The 20,279-nt window shown below is 40.9% G+C and overlaps 1 protein-coding gene across 1 annotated transcript; it reads left to right on the forward strand.

Moving 5' to 3' along the window:
• The first annotated feature begins 741 nt into the window (after window positions 1-741).
• Window positions 742-19,745, forward strand: dvl2 (dishevelled segment polarity protein 2). The gene is given in 17 exon segments (XM_034136956.1): window positions 742-1,228; window positions 6,496-6,565; window positions 9,541-9,695; window positions 12,678-12,787; window positions 12,957-13,086; window positions 13,806-13,896; window positions 14,069-14,138; window positions 14,249-14,388; window positions 14,791-14,867; window positions 14,954-15,021; window positions 15,098-15,232; window positions 15,869-16,000; window positions 16,868-17,044; window positions 17,456-17,680; window positions 18,077-18,158; window positions 18,160-18,523; window positions 18,525-19,745. Coding segments are annotated over 17 exon segments (2,295 nt in total). The 5' UTR covers window positions 742-1,067; the 3' UTR covers window positions 18,633-19,745.
• The last annotated feature ends 534 nt before the right edge of the window (window positions 19,746-20,279 follow it).

Raw genomic sequence — 20,279 nt, forward strand, 5'->3', positions numbered from 1 at the left:
ATGTATAGATAGATGTATAGATAGATAGATAGATAGATAGATACTTTATTCATCCCCAATTTGGAAAGTATTTGGTCACAGCAGCAGTCTTGTCAAGCATGAGTTAAACGATTTAAAAGAGAGAATAAGATACATATATAATACAAATGAAAATTAACAACCAATATATAAAAATGTACAGTAGAAAATACATGTATCACTAAAGTATCTAAATTATAGACAATAGGTACAAAGAAAATACCAAATACATTTGAATACTCTTTCACTAGGCAACATAATTATACTACAGAAACATATGACATTGGATTATATATAGATTATATTAAGTTTAAAGATAAGATACATTGAAATAGAACCTTTATTAATCCACGTAGGGAAGGTCATGTGTCATAACAGCAACCGACTACAAAAAGAAACACAGATAGTACACCTAATAAGAATAAAAGTCAAATAAAAAATACTATGAAATAAGAAAAATTATTATTTATTATAAACATGTATTAACAGTATTAATATGCAAATAATGTGAGTTTAAATACGAGTTAAAGTGTATTTGAATGCAGGACTCTTACTTGTAAAAGGACATTATTATGGTAGTATTTCTACTTTAGAGCTTATATCCCTAAATAATAAAAATGCTGGTGGTGTTGAAGGGTGGTTGGGAGCGTACGTAAATCAAAGGGGGCTACGTAATGACGTCACACGCCGCGTTGGCTCGCAAAAAGTGGTGAAAAGTTTTCTAGACCCCCTCCCCTGTATGTTTTTGTTGGGGGAAAAGTTGTTGGTAGTTAGGTCGTGTGAATGTAGCGTTTCCCCGTCGGTTTTTTTCGCCCCTCGGTAACAATGCGGGGGAATGCGCACAGTTTTCTACTACTTTAAAGTCGGACCGCGAGTTTGTGAGCAGCGTTACAGACGCATTACGTCCTCCGGCTCGGACTGAAAAATCTCAGTGGCCATCATCGTTTCACCTCTGCCGTCTCGTTAGCCACCTAGCTGCTAACTAACTCCCCAACAAAGTTAACCTCGCCTCATAGTGTTTGCTTCTCCCGTGGCAACTTCCAGCAGAGATGGCGGAAACCAAAATAATTTATCACATCGACGAAGAGGAGACGCCGTACTTGGTGAAGATACCCATTGCTGCCGAAAATATAACTTTGCTGGATTTTAAACAGGTCTTGAACAAGCCAAACTACAAATTCTTCTTCAAGTCTATGGACCAGGACTTCGGGTGAGCTGCTGGGTTTTCTTTTTTTAATCCTTTAGCAGGGAAGAGCTTTGTGGTTTCCCTGCAACATTAGGAGTGATAAACAGCTGGTAGTAAGAGTACACATATTTAAATGCAGAGGTGGAAGAAGTACTCAGGTCCTAGTAAAAGTACCAGAGTGTAGGAATGTTACAAGTAGAAGTCCAGCATTCAAAATGTTATTCAAGTCAAAGTACAGAAGTATTAGCATCAACATCTACTTAAAGCACCATAAACAGATTCCAAAAATAATACATATTATAATGTGTGATGCATTAAAGTGTTTATCAAAGGTGCAGCTAGTTTTAATGACTTTGTATACTTCAGGGTAAATTGTGAATTTCAAACCAGGTGTAACTAAAATGTTGTTTATATTCCACATTATTAATGAAAATCTGCAAAGTAACTAAATATATGACATAAAAGTAGTGGAATAAAAGTACATGATTTAACTCAGGACTCTAGTTGAGTAGAAGTAGCAAAACAATGAAATACTCAAGCAAAAGTACCTCAAAATTATCCTTAACTGCAGTACTTAAGTAAATGTACTTAGTTACTTTACACCACTGTTTAAATGCTGTGACAAAAGTTGTACACGTTGTAAAACAGCCTTTATTTTCTTAGTGGGGGAGCGTTAACTTGGCGTAAGTAAACACTTAACATTCTTGGCTAATTAAAAAACAAAACCTTACAGGAATGCATGCATGTCAGAAAAGGCATGCAATCCTATCTTGTGACCGGCTGTCGTGTATTTGTCAAACGGGGTGAAAACGTATGGTGAAAGGATAATAAACTTGAATGAAGCAGGTCGCCATTGAACCTCTCCTAATCAGTAAAAAGTTACAACGACTAGTGATGAATTTCCAAGTGCTTCTATAAATACTGAGTGTCTGTAGGCTGGGGACATTTCACAGAAAACCTCATCATTACAATGGGTGGCATTCCCTGTCCCTGCTGCTTTCCTTTGCCCTAATCCTCATCCCTCCCACCCCCCTTCAGTCCATCATCTTGTGAAATCCTTCGCCTTTTCATTCTTTCGGGACTGAGGCCAGGGTTTTGTCTCCCCTCTTTAACACTTTGGCCTGCCAGCCATCCTTTCATTCCCTGGCTTCCTCCCTTCCTCCCAATCCACTCCTTCAGAAAGAGCTGTCTCTTCTCCTCTATCAATTAATCTTTTTTTTTTTACTTTCTGTGTAGCTGCTGTGCACAGGAATGCATGTTTGTGGTTTATTCACCCAGTGAGACCCGTAGGGCTTCTGTTAAATGCATTGTAGTCTTGGATGAGTTTTAAAGCTGGGCTATTTGCCTCTTCTGCCCTTTGGATGGCAACACCGGAGCCGGGGCCAAAGAGCTTCAGTATCAGCTCAAACACAACGAGATGAGATGAGATGGCTTTTCTTTGGGGCTTGACAGAGCTGATGCAGATCATTTGAATATTAATAGCAGCAACACCAGTTACTGACATGTAAAGATGTTCCTTTTCTGTGGTGAGTGGCGTTTTTACAGTACTCAATGCCTGGCTGAAATGATTTAGAAATGTCAGTACATTTCAGTTGTATATTCGGGTTGTTATAGCAAGTTAATAAGTTAATTTCTCAAATGATGGGAGACGCTTGCTTTTTACTGATTGCATTTCATTTTGTGCTCTGGGAGATTGGTTTTGGCCATATTTGTAGTTTGAAGGCTCAGTTATTCACTTTTCTTTCAGCAAAAATACACAGTAAATAATGACAATAATCACTTTTAGGCCTCTTTAGACTATATTTAATTATTATCAAGTAAACTTTTAACAAAACTACTTATGTAGAAGAATGAAATTAAGTGCATGTCCACTGTGTTTCCACAGCAATATTATTTTTGGCATAAACTTCAATTTATTTTCTCTCCCAGATGAATCTATCGATATTTCCTTTTATTATCTTTTTATCAAAAGACATACTAGAAAACGGTCCATTTCATGTTCCCAGAGCTCAAAGTGTTTTTCAGCCAACAATTCAAAACTGAAATATATAATTTTGACCTACAATGTTACAAACCAGAGAAAAGCAACAACCTTTCACACGTGGAAGTCCGAACCAGGGGTTGGGTCTTTGCCAGAAAATGATTTATACCATAAATGGATTATCCAAATTACAGCAGATTATTTTTTGTTGCAGAACTGTCGTTTTAATGAACTTGCAAATGTGAGTGTACACCTAAATAACTATTACTGTCATTTGTACTATTTAATGGGCACAGTTAAAACTTCAGAAAGCTCATTTTTTACATCCCAGTAGTCTTCATTAATTTATTTATTTTTCACTTGCCTCACTAAATCAAGAGTGTGATTTGCAAGTTAGTAGTCAAATGAAGAGCTTGTCCAGTGTAAACAGACATGACATTGTGTCATAATATTCCTGCTTGTAGGTGTTTTCCAAAAGCATAAAATCCTCATCTTAAAAAAGCCCCCCCACACCAAACTCCCAGCAGAGTTTTTTTCAGAGAGTATGGCAGAAAAACTAATTTTTCCAAAAGTTAAATCAGCATCTCCGTTTCATATGAATACCTCCAACAGACTTTTCAAACATAGCTCTGAGTCAGCTGTCCAATCAAAGCAGGGACGTGTTTCCCCCCTTCTCCACACCAGGAGAGGAGTGTGTAATATAGTGTGTGTTTTCATTTGCCCTGGTACGAGGCCAGCTGTCGAGCTGTGTGTGTGGCAGTGGGGTGTGTGTGTGTGGGGGGCGGGGGGATCAGGTCAGGGCCGGAGCTGCGATCCTGGGGGCCGGACAGAGGCCATTTGCCGGGTGTCTGGGGTGTCCGCGGGGAGAAGAAAGGGGAGACAGAGCGGGGTTGTGTTCGCTCGGGGTTATTAGATATTCTCCGTCTGCTGGTGTGGAGGATCAGGAAGCGGTATAAGTAAGATTGATTGTTAGAAAGGCAATGCTGGGTTGGATACAGGAATTTGATATCAGCAAGGGACTGGAAAGTGAGGAAGTGGGGGTGAAAACTTCAGGCCGTGTTCAATCTAACAGGAATAGGCATTAGGGCTACTCAATTTGTTGAAATGTAATCAAAATGGCAATATTGAATGTGAAATATAGTCGCAGGAAGTATACTTTTCTAAAGGTTTGAACGAAGTATTGTGGAGCTGTAGACACACCTACCAATAGGATCCTACAGACTCAGAACCAATCAAAAACCAATATTGTTTGGTATAGATCCTCCTGAAAACAATCACATCATGCTAATCGTTCAATGATACTGAGATGAATGACATCGTAAACTGCCACTTTATTTCTTTTTCTCCCAAATTATTCTATCAATTGTATTCCTTGATTATGTATTTGGTCAACATATCGTGAGAATAGTTCATTTCCAGTTACCAGAACTCAAAATGACTTCTTCAAATGACAACATAATCGCTCTTACTTATTTCCTCCACATCGTGCAGCCCTACTTAGCATATTTCGGCGTTATTTGTACATTAGGCGATGCATTTTAGTGTGTGTGTGAAATGACTCGACTGCGGTCGTTGTTTGTTTGGACGGCCGAGGAAAGAAGACGATTACACTCTCGGGAGAAGAATGCAGCATCTGTTCATCCGCAGTGTTAGGGGGGAAATTAAACGGTTGGCAAAAAATTAGTTTAGCTAACGTTCAGCAGCCACACGCACGGCATTCAAAAGCCAAGTGGTCCCGTAACTGTTCCCCACAACAACCAGGGCGTATGTTAACACTCGCCCACAAAACCAGCTCTCAACAGCTGCTTACGAAAGCCCAGTGGAGCCTGACCAAGTCTCGCACACATGAGAGGCCGGCATAGGAAGCTGGAAAAATAACTTTTTGAAGGAGTTGAAGCAGTCAAGTGTCCTCTCTGTAACACTCAGCCCAGCCCCTGTCCGTGTAATCTACTGTAATAACATAGTACAGGCTGCTGGGGGGGAATTACACAGCTTAGGCCTGATGTTTGTCTTTCTGACGAACATGCGGGAATACTACAGAGGAGCCCGGCGGATGTGCCTTTGAGGAGCTTTGCTTTGTGTTGTTACGTGTATTGGATTTGCATGCATTTAATTGACTGACTTGTGTAATTTGTCAGCGGGCCACAATAGCAGTAAGGGTGTGATATAGCTCGTTGAATGAATTCCAATGGAGTCTGTCACCAGCCGGAGGAAGCTAATTAGGATTGTTTGTTCTTTTCTTTGATATCTGCTGTGCTAATTCAACGCTTCAGGGCTTGGCTGGTGTTTCGGTAATACGATTAGCAGAGTATAATCCCAGTGATATAATTGTTCTTTCATTACAAGTAGATTTTATTCGTATGATGCAAATTGGATCTGAAAGAGTGGCTTGTAGCTAGTAGAAGCAGGAGGATTTTAAAGTACAGTTGTTTCCCCGGCATCTTTAACCATGGCAGTGACCACGGTGTCTTTTTAAAAAGTGCAGCTTCAGGCTACCAATAAGCTACGTGTTGTCTTTTAGCTAGAGGCTAACTGTTAGCTCTGCTGTGTTTTACAAAATAAGGCAATAGCATAGGAAAAAGACTGGGTGAATCGCCAATATTAGGCAGTTATAGTCCAATCATGAGCTGTTCTTCTTTACGGCTAAATGGAATTTTATGAGTTTTCAGTCAAATGTTATGAATATTTGATCATTAAATTGTTCAATTCAATATTTCAATTGATATGTCCCCCCCCAGTATACATATTTGATTAACATTTCAATACAAATAAGTGTTGTATTGGACAAAAAATGAGCAGATACTCAATATTTTAGGATTGGGGCTAATACATAATCAAGGAATAAAACCTGATCAGGACATCCGAGTGTAAAATCAGTTTAACTTGACAACCCTCCTTTTAAGAAAATCACTTTAACATTGATTCCTGGTGAGTAAAAACCTTGCAGGTGTTGATATGATATACGCCAAAGTATTGCTCAACTAGAGTCACTTGAGTCAGTTTTGTTAGGTGATCTATAAAACATCTGGAACGCATGTAAAACAGTACGGCGAGCGAACAAGGACAGCTTGTCATAACACATCCTAGTCGTATTTCTGAAATAAGCCAAGAATCTGATTTAGTTCAGCCATGTCATATCATAAATCACTTTTTAATTCTCCAGCAGTTCCACATTTTCTTTATGACTCGACTAAAGCCTTGGTGTTGTGTTCAGATTTCATTCCACGCTGTACCATCGAGACAACGTATACATAATGTTAGGTAGAACAATTTAAACCTGATGCTAACTGTGTGTCTCTTTGTTTTTCAGGGTGGTGAAGGAAGAGATTTCCGATGACAGTGCCAAGTTGCCATGTTTCAACGGCAGAGTGGTCTCATGGGTAAGAAACGATAAAACCTGTTGCGTAAATATAAATGTTAGTGAACTAATTTCCCAAAAATGCTTCTGTGCAAATGTCAAGACCTGGCTTTCATCTAAAAAATCAGCCAGCATCGGCATGTTTCCAGAAACCACGTTTCCTTTTCCTGTGCTGTCCCCCCCTCGGACTAATGATGTTGTCTAATGAGCAGCAATAAAATAAAGTAATACATTTTAATGTGAGCCATTTAAGATGCAGTTGTATATCATGTTGTGGCATACTAGATTTTAAAGTAAGACTTGTTCTTTGAGTTAGGGGTTAGGGTTCTTTGTTAAAACATATCTTGGAAGAAATCCCCTCTATTAGTGGGAAAGATGAACAGACAACACAACCAGGTTAAACGAGAAGTAACACACTCGCAGTATCTATGAGACAGGGTTCTTACGGTCATTAAAGACCTGGAAAAGTCATGGAAATTCAAAATGCTAATTCTAGTTCCTGGAAAAGTTATGGAAACAATATTTTTCCCAAAGTTTTTGGAAAAGTCATGGAAATGTAACTAAAGTTGCATCAAATATAATTTATATTTTATCCATCTAATAAATACTGTATCGTATAGTAATGAAACGTAAAATGGTATTTTGCTGGTGAGAGATTTTAGTTGCTTTAGCCTGTAGGAGCTAGTAAGCCTACTATTTGATTTGTTTTAGATAGGCACAACATGTTTCATATGCAGACCTTATTTTCCTGTTCCATGTTAAAATAAACCATTTCCAGTGGTACCGCTGAGAAAGAGTCATTTTTTTGGTCATGGAAAATTAGGTAAAGGTCATGGAGAAGTCATGGAAAATCTTTGGTGAAAAAGTGTATGAGCCCTGATGAGAAGACATTTTCTTGGAGCGTAACACCTGTGGCTTAGCTAGACTATAACATATTCACATTTGCTCCATTTAAGTAATTTTCTTTCCTTTTTTTTAGTGTCATGTATTACAGGACTATACATCTTAAAATCATCTTGATACTTTCTTTATTTTGCGATATGTTTACCGCAGTTTTTACATAACATTTGAAGAGATTGTTACAAGGAATAGGGGAAAATATCCAATTTGTGTAATAAACAGGTTTTACCCTCCTGTGTTAATAGAGACACTGTGCTAAGATATAGCATCTATTCCCCAGAAGTGTTTCCTGCATCGCGTCTTTCTATGGTTTTAGGTATTGCATTAATGCAGGCAACCAGCAATAATATTCCTTTTTAAAAAAAGGACTAAACCAACAGTAAAGAAAATAAACGTTTGGCTGTTTTCTTTATGAGATTTGACTGTTTTTACACTTGGCATGCGTATTTAAAGTCTCATACTTGAAAGATTTTGCTAGGTAAGCCGATTTTGAAAGTCACTAAGTCTGCCAACACATAATCGAATACATCTGTATATCACAGGGATTGTTTGACCATGCAGCATGTGGGCTTTAGCTTTTCTCAACAAATCACGGCATAAGAAAATCTTTCTCTCATTGTGTTAATCTAAACTCAAGCTTGCGAGCTTCCAGCAGCACAGCACAGTTCCCAGTTACAGTACAGTGCGTTGCCAGGTACAGTTTTCATACTTTCCATTTCCCCCCCGTAAAAGGCCCAGTTGTTGTGCCCCACCCTGCGAGTTACATTTAGAATAGACAAAACACGGGGACCGGGCCCAGATGAGCAGGTTTGAGGCCGAGGCATCTGTTAAGTGCATAAGAAGGAGAGAAGGCTTTAAAGAGGAGGGGAGGGGAGGGGGGGGGGAACAAAGCTCGGAGACCAGAGGGACTGATATGTGAGCTGCAGGCCAAGACGGATGGAGGGATCCCAGAAGACGAGTGTTTCATGGATGCAAAGCCATTAGTGGGGAGGGGGGAGCAGGGAGGGGCCGTCTGTACCGGCTGATAGACTCCATTCGGTTGAGTTATTTTGACGGGGAATGCGTTTAAGAATCTGAACTTCACCAAATGTCTTCAAACTATGCTCTTTCCCTGTCTATAGATACTGAATATTCCCAGCATTGTTAGACTATTTTCATTCTTATATTACTGCTAATGGAGTGGTGCGGGAATGAGTCTTAAAACCTGGGAATGAGTTGGCATTTTACCACTGCTGGTTCCCTAATCTCGAAGGCAACGTTTTTTTAAATATGGTTTTGGTTAGATGCCTGCATTTAGGTCTGGTTAACACAAGTTTAAGAGATTAACTACGACATAAAATAAGTCAGTAAACGCCCCACTTGTTGTGATTTTCCAAAGCTTTTTTGTGTCTTAAAAAGATGGGTTTCTAACAATGAGAGAAAACCAAACGTCAGCACGCCAAACCCAAGTCTACCTTTAGCTTAGCATAGGTGACAAAATGTAGTTCTTATATCGCTTTTTGCTAGCTATCTAGTTCTGACAATTGTATTTTAACTTTTAAAAATCACATAAGCGGTGTTATAATGTGTCCTGTTGAACAAAAACACATAACTACCCTGAACCAATTTTCTGTAATATTTCAAATCTCATAGGAAAATCAAATCGTTTTAGCCGAGCGAGCCCTTGCGATGCTACCTTCTGTGTCGGACTACAACAATACGTCATCACAGCTCCGCTTTACACTCCCATATGTCTCTTTCCTAAACTGGTCTTAACTACGTCTTCCTCTGTGTGTTTTCATGGTCCAGGTAATTCGATGCTGCATGGCATTCATCCTAATTGTCCTTGTGTGCTAGCTCTGTGTGTGTTTGTGCGCTTGTAGGCACTTTTGTTGTATAATGAAGAGAGACAGGTTAAGTGTAGGATAGCATTTCAGTATGCCCTTGAGACGTCCATCTGAAAAGAGCCCAGTGTTTGTGTGTCAAAGTAATTGACATCTTACCCTGCTTTTCCTCCCCCTGTCCTTTCATTCCTCTTGTTTTCTCACCCTCTCTTTTTTAAATGTGTTTGATTGTCATCTCTACCTCTACCTACATATTTGTTTGCTCCTCTTGCAGCTGGTGTCTTCAGACTCTCCAACAGCAGAGCTTCCAGTGGCTGTGGTCCCACCGGTGGAGACGACTACCCAGCCTTCGCCCCCTCCTCCCCCTCTCCCTCCCCCACCTGTAGAGAGGACCGGGGGCATCGGGGACTCCAGACCGCCCTCCTTCCAGTAAGCAACACTTGTTTGAAACATGAATTCCTCTGTTTATTTACCCAGAGAGGGGGCATCACAAGGCGTTGAAACATGCTCACAAGCTGCACATTTCTCCCTTCCTTTTAGCCCCAACATACACTAGTGCTTCTCCCATAGCTGTAATGTAGAAACTGTATCTTTTCCTGAATATCTCATACACTCCCAGGATTAAGTTACTACAAGAATAGCATGAATACTACAGCTCATTTAAACCTGATCTTAGTCGGGGCCGCCCTAACTAGACCAGTTCTGGGAGAAACTTTCTGTACACTAAACATACACAAGACTTCATTTTGAAATGTTCTTACATGTAGTTTAAGATATTATTGGATTTCACGTAAGAACTCGCGCACATTTTTTATATATTAAAGGTGGGGTAGGTAAGTTTGGAGAAACCAGCTGGAGTGCGCTAGAATTTGAAAATACACAACCGGAGAAAATCTGCCACTTCCTTACAGAGCCCCTCCTCCAACACACACGAACGCGCACATGACCAATGAGGGCACGAGATAAGTTTGTGCACAGATGGAAGGCTGACAGGCAGGTAGGCCATCCAGTTACTTTAGCCGGGCCGGCTAAAATGATTGGTCGTGCTTTTTACAGTACTACGGCTTCCACAGATGACATTTTTTTATGGATTTTTTGTCAAAGCACTTAAGATATTCATTGCTATCGGGATGTTAAGAGCATTCCATGGAATATAACAAAAAGTGTATCTCGAGCCGGTTTCTCAAACTTACCTACCCCACCTTTAAGAGATCAAATACAAGAGAGATGGTGTCTATTGTTATTGAACCTCACCTTATCCAGAGTTTAAGCAGTCTTTGGTTTAGAATATTGATTTTTTGAGTGATATTAGCATTTTATACAGTTGTTTTTTGGTCAATCTAATGAATGAGACCCAATATTTACTCCATTTAACCCTTTTTTCCTTTCATCAGCTCCTAGAGCAATCTCTGTCTCTTAAGATGCTAAATGCTCCACTATGTTCACTAGCTAGTTGCTAAATATGTTTGTGTGACGCAAAGTGATGGGCAGGTAGTTTATAGTATGTTTTCAGAGAGCTTTCTCATCGAAATGTTGGTAATGAGACTAAACTTAAACATTGCGTATTGTGAAACCAAAACAAAAAGCTGAAAGGGGCTAATACTTAAGCTAAAGGTAACTGCAGTCAGAGATGTATCGCTGTGGGTTTGACACCACAAACTGTCCCTTTCACATTACACACAGTTATTTGATCCATTGTTAATATAAAAATAGTGATTATAGAAGCTTTAAAGAATATAAAACAGCAATGCAATAGAAACTTTTTGAATAAACGATAGTTTAAATACCCTTTTTCTCTTCTAGCATCTATGTTATCCTACTAAAATATCAGGAACACTTTATTGTTAATACATTTGGACCTTGTAGGGTCTAAAACAAACTAAGTATTTTAATAGCTTCTTACCATCCCTGTTCTTCAAGCAGTTGTCTGGAGCTTACAGGGGTCACATGGAGTTCACAGTCGTCACCGTAACCTGCCATTACAACTGCAGCGCTCTCATTCATTACTTATCTTTGGATCTTGTCCCGTCCTGTCTCGAGACACCAGAAGGGTTCCCTCATTGTTTTTGCATTCACTTTCAAATTAAACAATTGAACTTCACTAAATGTGTTGTTTAACTCAACGAAGAATCCACCGCTCTAGTTATTTCTTTCCAAGCTGGACGAACACAATTGCCTATACCGGAAATCTAATTCAAATTGCAGGGTCTCTGACATTTATCTGGCTCTCATGTGGAACCACAAGGCGTTCTCTGTCTTCCTATGTGAACAGCATATTTGACGGCCCCATGCTGGCTTATTTTGGCATTTTGCCCGAGTTTATCAGACATTTCACCGAGTGCTTCCCTTCCTGTCCTTTCAGTCTCCATGGGAGCTGATACATTACGCGTCGATAGCTCTCCTGTCATCTGATAGTTTCCGTAATGATTTAAATACGGTTATAGGATATTAAAGTGTCAGCCTCTGTATACAATTTAATGGGATTTCAGAATATCATATGTCAAAACCCTATATGGAAGTAACAAGTTGAAGTGGATCATATTGCCATCTATACATTTAAACAGTCAAACTTTTATCATGTATTTTCATTTGTGTGTATTTTGATCTGCTGCATATACTTTTCAATTGCCCCATATAGATGTATAATGTTCTTTGGGATCAAACACTTAAAAAATCTAACATTTTAAACCTATTGTGAAAATGTTGAGCGGCGAAATATTAGCTTATTACCTTAAAGTGGACCTATCATGCTATATTATAATAATATAGTGTAGGACCATACCTATATAAGGCATATTTATACTTTTTCTTTTTCAAAATACCAAACCGATCATGCATTTTAGCCATGCCTCATTTCGCTCAATTTGAACTCTTTTAGCCCTGATTTAGCAAGGGCTGATTCTGTGAGAACAGCACCACCTACAGGCCTGGCATATGTACTACATCGTCTCCAGCGCTTTCGAACGGCAATGGCCGTGGCTGTCTCCTCCTGATTGGTGGAGTTGGCCCAATAGCAGTAGCGCCACTGTCCTGACGTCAGGACAGTGTTCAAATCTGGATCAGTTTTTATCAGATCCGTTGCAGCCCCTTTTTTTAGAGATTTGGGTATGGAGGAAAATAGAGAGGGTTGTGTTTTCTGACACTTGGTGAGTTCCCTGGAACACCGGGGACACATATTCATGTATAAAAGACGTACAAAAGTGCATTGTGCATGATAGGTCCCCTTTAATCAAGAGTTTGAGACAATTGTTTAATGCTAGTGTATAAACTTGAAAAAGTCCCCCATACGTTTCATGTTGTTTTCATTGTACTTGACATCCTCGTAAAGGCTATGCTGGAAAAACAGATGTCTAATATAACGTATAAACCAAACGCTGAAATTTCGTCATGCTTTATTTCATCTTTTTATAGCCCCAATGCGACCGGCAGTGTGGAGACCCTTGACGACCAGACTGAGACGGAGTCTGTAGTTTCCTTCAGGAGGGAGAGGCCTCGGCACAGAGATGGCATGGAGCCGCACGGTGAGAAACAGCAGAACACATTGGCCAACATCCAAACAATGAATATGTGATAGAATCAAGGAATGTCAAGAAGTGGGGGATGTTTGTAATTCCATAGAAGGAAAAGGCAAACGCTGACTTGAGCAAACATGAAAACTCACGGCGAATATCTTCTTCTGTGGTGTCGCAGGGCCTCGCATCAACGGGCAGAGTCGCCTGGAGCGCCACCTGGCAGGTTACGAGAGCTCCAGCACCGTGATGAGCAGCGAGCTGGAGACCACCAGCTTCTGCGACTCGGAGGACGACGACACCATGAGCAGGTGGGAGACTGAGAGCATGTCAAGTTAAAGGGGCCCTATTATGCTTTTGGGGGGTTCCCTTTCCTGTAGTGTGTTATATGTAAAGTTCCCTCCAGAGGGACTTTCTCTCCCACACACTGCCTGGAACTGCCTTTGTTTACTTCCGCTACATAGTGACATCATTATGTAACACTCGCACTTCTATTGGCTATCGCTCCAACACATTGTACTGGTTTCAGACAGAGGGTGAAAAGAGGCAGTATGATTACAAATAAAGACCTTTTTGAACATTAAAGCATGGAAACATGTCACAGTACAGGCACAGAATACAAATATAAACCCTAAAAGTGTCCTCTTTAAAGTCTGCTGTTACCACCCCTCCACTTATCTCAAGGGAGACAAAACTATTTTTAGTTTTTGGCCACCTTCCATATGAACAGATAATGGTAATTGGATATATATTTATATATATATGCTTTTATGTGAATGCGATGGTTGCCATTTTGTTTTCATTGTATTCATCCTTCTATTTTATTGTTAATTTAATTGTTTTGGAGTGCATTTAGACCACGGTTGAATGAGATACCATGTTTACTCAAGGATCCCTGATTAGCTTCCTTTGTCGTTTTGGGCTTTTTTAGACACACAAAATAATACAAAAGGGGAGGCGGAAGCAGCCCTATTAAAGGTTTGTGACAGCATGTTTCTCTTCTGACCTTTCACCTTTGGACAACCTGTAGGTTCAGCAGTGCGACAGAGCAGAGCACAGCCTCCAGGCTTCTGAAGCGGCACCGCAGACGCAGGAAACAGCGCCCCCCACGTCTGGAGAGGGTATGTACTGTTCAGCTATCCTATTCACCTCACATTCTCTCATGTTGTTGTTGTTTTGTCATGGTGTTCTTTGGTAAATCAAGTATGTAGAGACTCTGGTTTGCTCAGAGTACATATTTCTGTCAGTGTTTGTAAACAAATCTCATGGCAATTTTGTGGTTCCCCCGCCCAGGCCTCCTCCTTCAGCAGCGTGACGGACTCCACCATGTCCCTGAACATTATCACCGTCACTCTCAACATGGGTCTGTAACCTCTGATTGATAACATCCATAAACAATGTGTCAAATGAAATACTGCACTACACAAATCTGTGCGTGGTTTTAACACTACTTTTGATTTTTCAATAATACAGAGAAGTACAATTTCCTGGGCATCAGCATCGTGGGCCAGAGCAACGAAAGGGGGGATGGAGGCATCTACATCGGCTCCATCATGAAGGGAGGAGCTGTGGCTGCGGACGGACGCATCGAGCCGGGTGACATGCTGCTGCAGGTGAGGAGAGAGTGGTTTCATCTTTATTTTAAATACATTTTTATATGGATCTTTTGTTGAATACTGGTGTAGCTTTTTAGCTTTTCCAGAATTTTTTTTTATAAGCTTATAAACAGAGTTGGTTCAGATTTGCATTTGGAATGAAATAGTTTTGAAGTGCTGAGATATATGAATGCGTGTTACTGGTTTTTACCACTAAATGTAATGTCTCCTTTCAAATGCAAACAAACGTATCAGTGCCTTTTGAAATGATAATTCTCCTAAAAAAAGGTGAGACAGAAAAGAAATGTGAGAGGTTACAGAAAGCAGATCCGGAAAAATGATCTATGCACAACATGAAATCAGTTATCAAAATACCTGCCCTAAATGAAATCCTTTTCTTGTTCTCCAAAACCCTCCAAGGTGAATGACATCAACTTTGAGAATATGAGCAACGACGATGCAGTGCGGGTCCTGAGGGAGATTGTACACAAGCCAGGGTGAGCTGCTGTTTTTCTCCCTTTAGACATTATCAGTTTGGTCTATCGCATTGATAATAATGTTCTCTTATTTTTGTGTTTGCCAGGCCCATCATCCTCACAGTGGCAAAGTGTTGGGACCCCTCTCCTCAGGGCTACTTCACTCTGCCTCGCAGTAAGCACCGCTTCTCCTCTTACCTTAATATGTTAACTGCTGTTACAGCTTCCTAACCTCTTCTCCTCCTGTGCAGATGAACCAATCAGACCCATCGACCCGGCAGCGTGGGTGAGCCACTCGGTGGCCATGACCGGAGCTTACCCCGCCTTCCCAGGCAGCTCCTCCCTCAGCACCATCACCTCCTCCTCCTCCGTCACCGAGACCGAACGTGAGAACCATAAACTATATCCTCCACTTCTTTACCCAGTGTCTTTGTCTGTGTGGATATCCAAAGCCTGGATGAGGTTATTTTTGTAAAGTATCTTTCACATCTGTCTCTCTGCTTTTGTCGCTGTTGTTATGAGACTTGATAAATGATGTCTGCTTCTTTCATGCCCTATACTTACCCTCCCGACCTTCTCTACTACAATTTCACTGTCTGTTCTCTTTTATTTATCCTTATATATCTGGACTCCTTCGTCCTTCCTTCCTATTTTTGTTGTTGCATTTGAAGAAGTTTTATGATTACAGAGCACACGCAACAAAATGAAATACACTTAAAACTATCAACAAATGAACAAACGGAGTTGAAAAGGTCAGAAGCTGGAAAAGAAAAGCATTAACATCAAATGACAGTATGTAGTTAACAGATAACATACTCACCAGTTTTTCCCCTCTGATTTCCAATTCTCATATACTGTACATTTCAATTAGACATCTTTATATATTTGGAGTTTATCTGGATATCTTCTAGTAACCATTTCATTGTCATTTGTACTCTTATGAAAAGGAATAAGTACCAATCTTTCTTCTTCATCTCTTCTTGTGTGTTTATAGTGAACAGTTTTATTATTCCTCTCTCCAGGTTTTGATGACTTCAATCTATCTCTGCACTCTGACATGGCGTCCGTTGCCAAGGCGATGGCCTCTCCGGAGTCGGGTCTGGAGGTCAGGGACCGCATGTGGCTCAAAATCACCATCCCCAACGCTTTCCTCGGTGAGAATCAAACGGAACAGACAAGGGAGCACATTGGTTGCATGAACTTTCCATGCCTCAGAGGACTTTACAGGGCCGGCATTATGTTCTCAGAATTAAAACCGTGTGACTTCCTAAGAACATCTGTTAAATTGGAATCACCTGCAACTGAATCACAAGAAGCGATTACATAAACTACGTCCATTATCTGCTTTCTGAAAAGAATATTTAATTGTATTATCATTTCTGCTGCATTTACAGTTTATCTTACATATTTAGTTTGAGTGCTTATCTACAGGAAACAACATTTTTCCCCTTTATTTTTTGATAATGTCTGATTGAGTTGTTTAATGGCAATTATTGATTTAGTAGGTTCTTTTTAGACTTTTTCTCATACATGTAATGACATATTTAAAGGGGCCCTATTATGCTCATAGCTGGAGGCTCTGTTATGATTGGTCCCCTGCTTAGAGATGTCCCGCCCCTTAGCCTATCATGTACAATGTGTCGGAGAGTTAGACAATAGAAGTGAGTGTTGCATAGTAATATTACTATTATGTGGAAGTAAACAAAGGACTACAATCAAGGCATTTCGTGCAGGGGGGAGTGTGTGGGGGAGAAACTCCCTCTAGGGGGAACTTTGGGATTTAAGCCTTAGCAGACCATTTACATGCACTAAAACCTATATAACACTACAGGAAAGGGAAAATCCAGAAAATAATAATAGGGCTTCTTAAATTTACAACATAGCAGTTGTTACTTTGCACCTTTTATTCCAGCTTAGTATACCTTTTATTTATTTAGGAATACTTTGAATAATACAAATGTTTATATTTCATTTTGGTTGATAAAGTTCCACCTCATCTTACATGCTTCCTCCTCCACCAGGCTCAGACGTAGTGGAGTGGCTCTTCCACCACATCGAGGGATTCCAGGACCGCCGCGAAGCCCGGAAGTACGCCAGCAACCTGCTGAAGGCCGGCTTCATCCGGCACACCGTCAACAAGATCACCTTCTCCGAACAGTGTTACTACGTCTTCGGAGATCTAAGCGACTGCGAGAACTGTGAGTTCCCCAACAACAACTCAGATCTGTCTGCATGAACGTTAACACTTAATTACATTTGCACACATTCCTCTTGTGAACACTCTGCTGCTTGTGTGAGTAAATCATGTGACATTTCAGTTATGGAAGGATTTCTTTAATGTGCTGCCATCCCTAAAGTTAGAATCTGCAGAAAGCACAACAACAAGCAGAGAAAAGGCAACAAACTGCAGCGGGTTCAGTTGTAAAAACATGTCTCTCTTTGATCATTTTCATGGGTGCCGCGCCGGCTGACTTTAAATATAATATTATATATAAAATTTGAAGACATAATGCAGGGATTAGGGTTATTTTGTATAATGAGTATCTACTGTAGATCTTTAAGGAACACTTTGTATCCTCATTTATCTCCTCTCTCTCTTCCCCGCCCAGACATGGCCAACCTGTCGCTGAATGACAATGACGGCTCCAGTGGGGCGTCAGACCAGGACACCTTGGCCCCCCTGCCTCTCCCTGGGGCCTCCCCGTGGCCCATGATGCACACCTTCCCCTACCAGCCCTACCCCACACATGCCTTCTCCAGCCAGCCCCCTCCCTACCACGAGCTCACCAGCTACAGCTACGCCCCGGGCTCCACCGGCAGCCAGCACAGCGAAGGTGAGACACACAGCGGTCAGAAGCAGGTGTAAATCTGAAGGGACATTATACCGGTTTCACTCACTCATTAGAAATCAATGCTGTGCAAAGAATACCATGAGTTTTTATTTTACTCTGCTATAGTTGCTGCTTACAGTTTATGCCATTTCTTGTATGAAAACAATTGTAAAAAAAATACTATTAAAGATTTCTTACTGAATGGTTATTGAGCTTTGAGCAGAAACTGTTGTTACAAGTTTTCTTGCTCAAAAGTATATCTCACAAGGAGTAATATTTAAACGGTGGTAATAGGGGGCTGGCAGTTTGACTTACTGGGATACTAGTTGTGGAAATGAAAGCTAGCTTAGCTTCTCAAACCTGTTTACATCTTATCTGACATTTCCTTTCTGCCCCCAGGGAGCCGAAGCAGTGGATCGACGAGGAGCGAGGGGGGGGGTCGTCGCAGCACTAAAGGACCGGGCAGCACCGTCGGCGGGGGGGGAGAAATCCCCCTCCGGTGGGGTCGGAGAAGGCGGAGACTCTCGCTCCGGCAGCGGCAGCGAATCAGAATACTCCACCCGCAGCAGCCTGAGGCGCGGCCACGGCTCGGCGGCCCCCAGCGAGCACAGCCACGCCTCCTCCCAGCGCTCGCACCACCACCGCATGCCCCAGCCCCCCCACATGTCCCCCTACCCGCCGGGCATCCTGCCGTACAACCCCATGATGGTGATGATGGTGCCCCAGCACGCACACCCTGCCATGACCGCTCACGCTCTTTCTCACCCGCAGCAGATGTCTGCGGCCCAAATGCACCCGGCTCTAACCCAGATGCCCTCCTCCACCCCGGGGGGGCCTCCGGGTGCCCCCCCCCACCCGTGACCTGGGCGCCGTGCCCCCAGAGCTGACTGCATCACGCCAGTCCTTCCACCTGGCCATGGGAAACCCCAGCGAGTTCTTTGTGGACGTCATGTAGATTTCATTTTTTCTGTCTCGGTGTTGAGTGACCATTCATGTGAAGTTAGCGTACGGTTCCCACTTGTTTTGACGAGGATCTGGCGGTAGCTTTATGAGCTCACAAGGGCCTATTGGAGTGAGGGCACTTGTTACAAATTTGGTGAGAACAGGGTTTAACTTTGACAAAGAAAATAAGGCAAAATGAAAACGCAGTAAATGTGGTATACGGTCTTTTTTTTTAATAAAATACACTACACAACAGTTCTTTTTTTTTAATAAAATACACTACACAACAGTTCTTTTTTTTTAAAGCTCAATCCACAATGACCAGTTCTGCTTTCTTATATCAGTAGATCTCAGGACAGATTTTGATTGTCAATCAGAGCTGCTCAACACTTTTTTTTCCTGCAATCCTCAAAATGGAAAAAATATATTATAGGCGGGGGAAAAAGGTTCCCAAATCAACTACGAATGTCAGAGCCAAGAAGCGCACAGACCGCAGTTCAACACTAGAGGGTGCCAGGAACACTGTGTACTTGAGAGGATACAATCCTGTAGACAGGTTGGCAGCACAGGAGTATATTGAGTGCCTTACTGTTTGCATTTTTTGACATATTTTCACACTCCAGGTACATGAAACCAACTCATCATGTTTCAGCATTGTTTGACAATGAACTTTTCTGTATATACCTACTACTCCTATGTAAATGCAACACTACAAAAGCTCTAATGTGAACAAATAAGGTCCAAAAATGTCAGTTGAACTTGTGTTTAGTAGTCGTCAAATAACTCTTATCGTGAGGAGTTTTTCGGTATGGGACTGTCGCGGCTTAACGGTACAAATAGGTGAAAAGACAAGATGCTGAAAGCGGTACTTTTTGATAACATGCAGTATCTTAAGTAACTGTGATCCAAATGCCCCATGCTTATTTTTATGTTACTGACTTGCATTATTCACCCGTTTCATTTTTGTATGAGTGACTATATAAATCATGTATAACCGAACTATTAAGGTGCTAAATGAAGGTTCAACATTTCAAAAAAAGAATGACATGGACAGTGTCACATTGTTTGATTTCATATCGCCACCTTTGTTTGTGTACTTGAGAATAAATTTGATACTTACATACTGTTCAGACTTCTTTATTTCAGGAGGGTATTCAAACGTTTGCGAGCTGGGAATGTTCTCACAAGTTGTGTAAATAAGTAGACTTGAGCAACAACTTTTGGTTTGCTTTCAGTGTTTGTTAAACAGTTATTTCTGTCTTGGTATAAATATTATATTGCCTCTTTACTGGGTAAACAACTGCAGCTGTAGCATTAAACTATCTTTTAAAACCTTAAGCAACAAACTTTTACTTCAGTATTTATGTGGGGGCTAAAACATAGTGATAATGTATACATTTTTAGACATTAGGCACAATTGAGATTATTTTAGGTTTGTCCAAGTTTCAGTTCTTGAAAACGATCTGTTATAATACTCCTGAAAACCTGAAGATTATATAAACACCTGTATGCAGGATGTATTATAGACCCCTTTCCTTTCTGTTTGTACCATAGTCATATATTTGTAATGTTTACTTTTTTGTATGTATTGGCTTATATACAATAACCTGTAAATATATGTACATAAAAAATAACTGCAATGTTTTTATTCTACTGATTT

Source organism: Trematomus bernacchii, unplaced genomic scaffold (genome assembly GCF_902827165.1).
Source record: "Trematomus bernacchii unplaced genomic scaffold, fTreBer1.1, whole genome shotgun sequence".
NCBI classification, from domain to species: domain Eukaryota; kingdom Metazoa; phylum Chordata; class Actinopteri; order Perciformes; family Nototheniidae; genus Trematomus; species Trematomus bernacchii.